This window comes from Trypanosoma theileri, assembly GCF_002087225.1.
Source record: "Trypanosoma theileri isolate Edinburgh chromosome Unknown TM35_Tth_31_V1, whole genome shotgun sequence".
Lineage (NCBI taxonomy): Eukaryota > Euglenozoa > Kinetoplastea > Trypanosomatida > Trypanosomatidae > Trypanosoma > Trypanosoma theileri.
In genome coordinates, this window is record NW_021639873.1 from 362,488 (window position 1) to 367,287 (window position 4,800).

A 4,800-nucleotide genomic window follows, 5' to 3' on the forward strand; every position below is an offset into this window, starting at 1 on the left:
GGCGGTGGGGGGGACGCGGGCGGCGATCCGGCGGCGGGGGTCCACGACGGTGACGGCGGCCCGGGGTCCATCGCGCAGCAGGCGGAGGATCGCCCGCAGGACCACCGCGCCGGCCGCGGCTCCACCCGCCGGGTCGTTGATCCGCACGCGGAGGGCGGAGTCGAGTTGATCCTTCAGGTGCCGCAGCAACAGCGCGTCCTCCTGCGGGCACGTGAAGGCGACCGCCGAGTCCACCACCAACTCGCCGTGGGTCGGCAGGTACTCCAGTTCACCCCCGCTGAAGAGGATGACGTGAAGGGGCGACACCACAGATACATCCCGCAGAAAGGTGGCAGACGTCTTTACTTTATCCACATACACAAGGAGTGGGGAGGTGAACTGTTTTTCCTTCCCAAGAACACTAGATGGATGAATCAAGACATCAGAACCATCAAAGGTCATGAGATTAACAGAACCAGAACTTTTTTTATGAGTGTTTGTTTTAACTCGAGCTACATTCGGGTAAAGACCAGCAACTATACATGAAAGAATACACTTTATGCTACCAGAATTCTCATTAAAGCGTACACCACCAGATTCATAAACACGATCTTCAAGTGTTACAACAGGATCATAAAGAAAACGATCATGTGATGAACGTTGAGGTTTTTCTTCAATAAATCCAGCTTCAAACAAATACCGCTCATACTGTCTCTTAGTATCTTGAATTTGCTTTAATGTCGCTAAAGAAAGGTAATACCTAGCACAATGTTGTTTTGCAGCGGCAGTACCTTCTTTATGTTGTGTTGCAAGCCAGTGGGCGTATGCGAACCATGACACCAAATGATCTGACATATGCTCTCCAGCAAGTGCTCTTCGAACTCCTTCAACCTCAACTTGATATTCCATTGAGGATAAAAAAGGACTTCTTATAGCTAAACATGCTGCTATCGTCAAAACGGGATCTACACAATGCAAAATTGCTCCATGAATAATCATTTTTCCTATACGCACATCCAATGGTAGGTTCGCCAAGTGAAGCCCAAGAGACGTTAAACGTTTATCTAGTGTCAAAGCACCAATAGTTGTTAAGGCTTTAACACTACTTCGTACTGCACGTTCCTCAGGTGGTGAAAGAGCTTTTTGAAGATATTCCACTTCATCTCCCAAATTAAGTGAATAAATCTGCAAAACAAGACTTTCAAGAGGAACACGATGCATTTCACAGAGTTGATGATCTTCAAGTGCTTCAAATTGAGCAGTACTAAATAATCGAAAACAAAAACCTTCTCTTACACGCCCCGCACGACCTTGACGTTGACGACAGTTCGCCTTTGACACATTTACTGTTACTAACTGAGATAAACTCTTTCTCGCATCGTAACGATTTTCTTTAGCTTTACCACTGTCAATAACGAATACCGCATCATCAATAGTGATAGACGTCTCCATAATGTTTGTTCCAATAACTACTTTTCGTTTCCCTTTTGGAGGTCGTCTAAATACACCTTGCTGCTCTGAAGAACCCAAAGAACTATGGAGGTTATAAATTAAACAAGTTTTATTTAATTTGGGGTTTAACTTTAACTGATCCATACAACGCATCATTTCTGCCATTCCAGGAAGAAAAATCAAAATTGCACCTTCCACTTTCATAACTTCATCAATATATAAAACTATACACTCAATAAGTTCATAGTTTATAATATCAAGGTTCATATTAGATATTGTTTCAATAGTTTTAGACGAAGCATTTAATTGGTTAACAAGATTTCGATCTTGGGAATCTTTTTCTAACGTATCCTCAACTTCTTCAAGATTGATATTAATTGCATTCTTTCGTGTATTACGACGACGTTCCTCCTTTTTCACATCCCACCTAGCATATGGAGATCCATCTTCAAGGGTATATCCTACCATAGGAATAATATCCTCTAAATGAAATACCTCCACAGGGTAAGTACGACCTTGAATTGAAATAACAGGGGCTCCTCCAAAATATCGTGCAAATAACTCAGAGTCCATTGTAGCACTCATAAGAACAACTTTAAGATCTTTACGCCGCTTAATAAGATCACGAATCAAAATAAGCAAAAAATCTGTGTCTACACCACGTTCATGGATTTCGTCTACAACTATATGGCTTACTCGTCCTAAAAATTTTTCCACTTGAAGACGTCGCAACACGATACCTGTAGTACAGTATGTAATTTGTGTACGTCGTGATACACAATTTTCCAGGCGAATTGTATAACCAACAACACCACCCACTGCTTCATCACGTTCTTCAGCAACTCGAAGAGCCACAGACACTGCAGCTAGTCTCCTCGGTTGAGTACACAATATATTAGCTGAACTTCCTTTCCCCTCCTCACACATAAACTCGTACAAAAATTGTGGTATTTGTGTGGTCTTTCCACTTCCTGTTTCACCTCCAATAACAACAATTTGATGGTTTGAAATTGCTTTACGAAGATCTTCACGAACTTTAAAAGCAGGTAATTGTTCTCTGGAATTTTTCATTGTTCCTTTATTTTTGAGAGTTTCCCACTCGTTCAAGAGTTGAACATCTAGTTCTTTGTCACGTCTCAAATATTCCATTCTCACATGATCTTTCTCTTGATCAGTGCTATTAACTGTGTTAAACTCTACTTTCTCTGGCATAGATGATGTTAAGATAGATTCTCCATCAGAAGATGAAGAAGTACCCTGAACAGCGGTTAGAACACCTGCAAATGCCTCTCTCTGTGCCTTTATAAGATTTTTTTCTTCACTTGCGTTTTTCTGCTCTTCAACAGAATTTACAGAGATAGTAGGCTTGGATAAATCATTAATGGATGATATAGTTCCATGAATAGAAGAAAGCAAGGCTACCAGGCAACCTTCACCTATGAGACCATTTATTGCCTCAATAGCAGCATCAAAAACAGATCGACGTGCAACTGCAGACAACTCTTTTGTGTCTAAAGAAAGAACAGACAAAAGCGGAAGATCTCCCTCTTGTTGTCTACGAGGTTGGATAAAAATAAGAGGAGGATCAGCAGGATAGTGATCTGGAATTCGAACGGACACCACCACATCTTTTCCACTCTCCATACGAAAAGAAAAGAAAAGCTCCCGATCGTTGAGATCATTATCATCAAAATTTTTTACGCCCAAAAAACTGTCTTCAAACAAACATCGTACCGTTTCAAGTTCTTCTTCAAGTATAAGGTCGCCTTCCTCAGCTGTCACCTTTACCTCCACTTCTTCACGACTATACCAAAGCATATAAGAGAATAGCTCAAAACAGCTGTTAACCAAAAATGATTGATAAGGACCGTCTTCGAGAAGTAATTCCGTTATGGAATTAAAGGATGGCAGTTTAGACTCCTCTACTAAATCTGTCACATACTGTGTGACGAGATCTGGTGGGAAACCGAGTCCTTCGTACAGCCTTTGTAAAATCTCCAAAGGTGTTAATGGTGAGTTACGTTGAAATGTGATTCCGGAGCCTGTGTTGGGGTCAAAGTGTTTCTCAGGAACTGGAACTGCCCCATTAGTCGCCGCGTGGTGAAGGACGTCAATTATCATTTCTTTTCCGGCACGAGAAAGCATGGCGGGCGGTGTCGACTGCGATGGAACCCCACGACCACGACCACCCCCACGCCCACCCCGCCCTCTGCCGCGAACGGAATCCCTCGCCTTACGCTGTCGGTTTGGGCCCATGCGTGTGAGAACTGTGATCAAATGCAAAAGTAAAGATAAGAAGAGAAAGCAAGAATGTAATAAATATATGCAGCGAACATATCAAACAAAAAGAAAAAGGAATGAAAATAACTAGAATAATAACAGAAAAAAGGAGCAATGATTTCCCATTTTTTTTTTATTTTTTTTTTTTTGCCACACAAAAGTCTATTTCTGACGCACTTCTTTCTTTTCCTTCTGATCCTATGTGGTTATGTTGTTATTATTTGACGTGTGGCTTTCTTTTCCCCTACCCATTTTTCCTCCATTCGCATATATATATATATATTCCTTTATTCCTGTCTTTGTCTGTTTTTTTTTTTCCCTATGTCCTCTCTTTAGAGAGAACGTAAAATAAATCAAAAAAAGATATCGGCTACACAAAGACTTTGTTTTTCACTCAGTATTTGTGTCAGCCGTTGAATGTTGGTATGTTGGTTGTTGTTTCTTAAGAAGTTGAATTTTGTAAGTTTGTAAAAATTTAAAATATCATATAAAGAAGGAAATGAAAAGAAAAAAAAAAAGAATCACATAAAAACAAAATGATATTTAATAGAAGTATGGTGTGATTCTTGCAGTTCTTTACTCATTGAGTCATGACATAGGGCTGCGGATACACAAAAACAAGCGTTGGCTGTGGTGCGAGATCGTACAGCATCGTCTGTTGACAAAGAAGAGGATATACTTTTTTTGCTGACGCCTCTGCTCGAGCCAGGCGCACTTGTACACGAACATTGGCAATACTGTGACCCTGAAGAGCAATAACAGCATTGTACGCATCTTGATATCTTTCCATAAGAACAAAAGCGTAACCCTTACAGAGTCCCGTGTTCTTGTCTTTCACAAGAGCTGTAGAGAGAATCTTTCCGTAGGGTGAGAACAAAGCACGGAGCTCTTCATCAGTGTAATTTGCCGGAAGACTGGCAATGTACACGTTGCGGTTATATGGAGACTCAAAGGACATTTTTTTTTTCTTGTGGTAGTTGTTTGTCTTTTTTTTTGTCGTGCTTCCTTTATATCCATGTATATCAATCAAAGGTAAATATTGAAAAAGAAAATATTATAATAGCACCCCAGTCATTGTATCCGTCCCAC

The 4,800-nt window shown here is 40.9% G+C and overlaps 2 protein-coding genes across 2 annotated transcripts in view; both read right to left on the reverse strand.

Annotated features, from left to right (window-relative positions):
* The window catches only part of TM35_000312330 (putative RNA helicase), a gene marked incomplete at both ends in the record, with an annotated part of 3,813 nt that extends 126 nt beyond the window's left edge, over nt 1–3,687 (reverse strand). The window contains one exon of the mRNA XM_029028714.1: nt 1–3,687. This exon is cut by the window's left edge and continues 126 nt beyond it. Within this exon, the coding sequence (XP_028880113.1) occupies nt 1–3,687 (3,687 nt within the window).
* A 604-nt stretch (nt 3,688–4,291) lies between these two features.
* On the reverse strand, nt 4,292–4,669 carry TM35_000312340 (RNA-binding protein; the record flags this gene model as incomplete). Its single annotated transcript, XM_029028715.1, has 1 exon — nt 4,292–4,669. The coding sequence occupies one exon, from the start codon at nt 4,667–4,669 to the stop codon at nt 4,292–4,294; it is 378 nt and encodes a 125-aa protein (XP_028880114.1).
* Nucleotides 4,670–4,800: the final 131 nt, after the last annotated feature.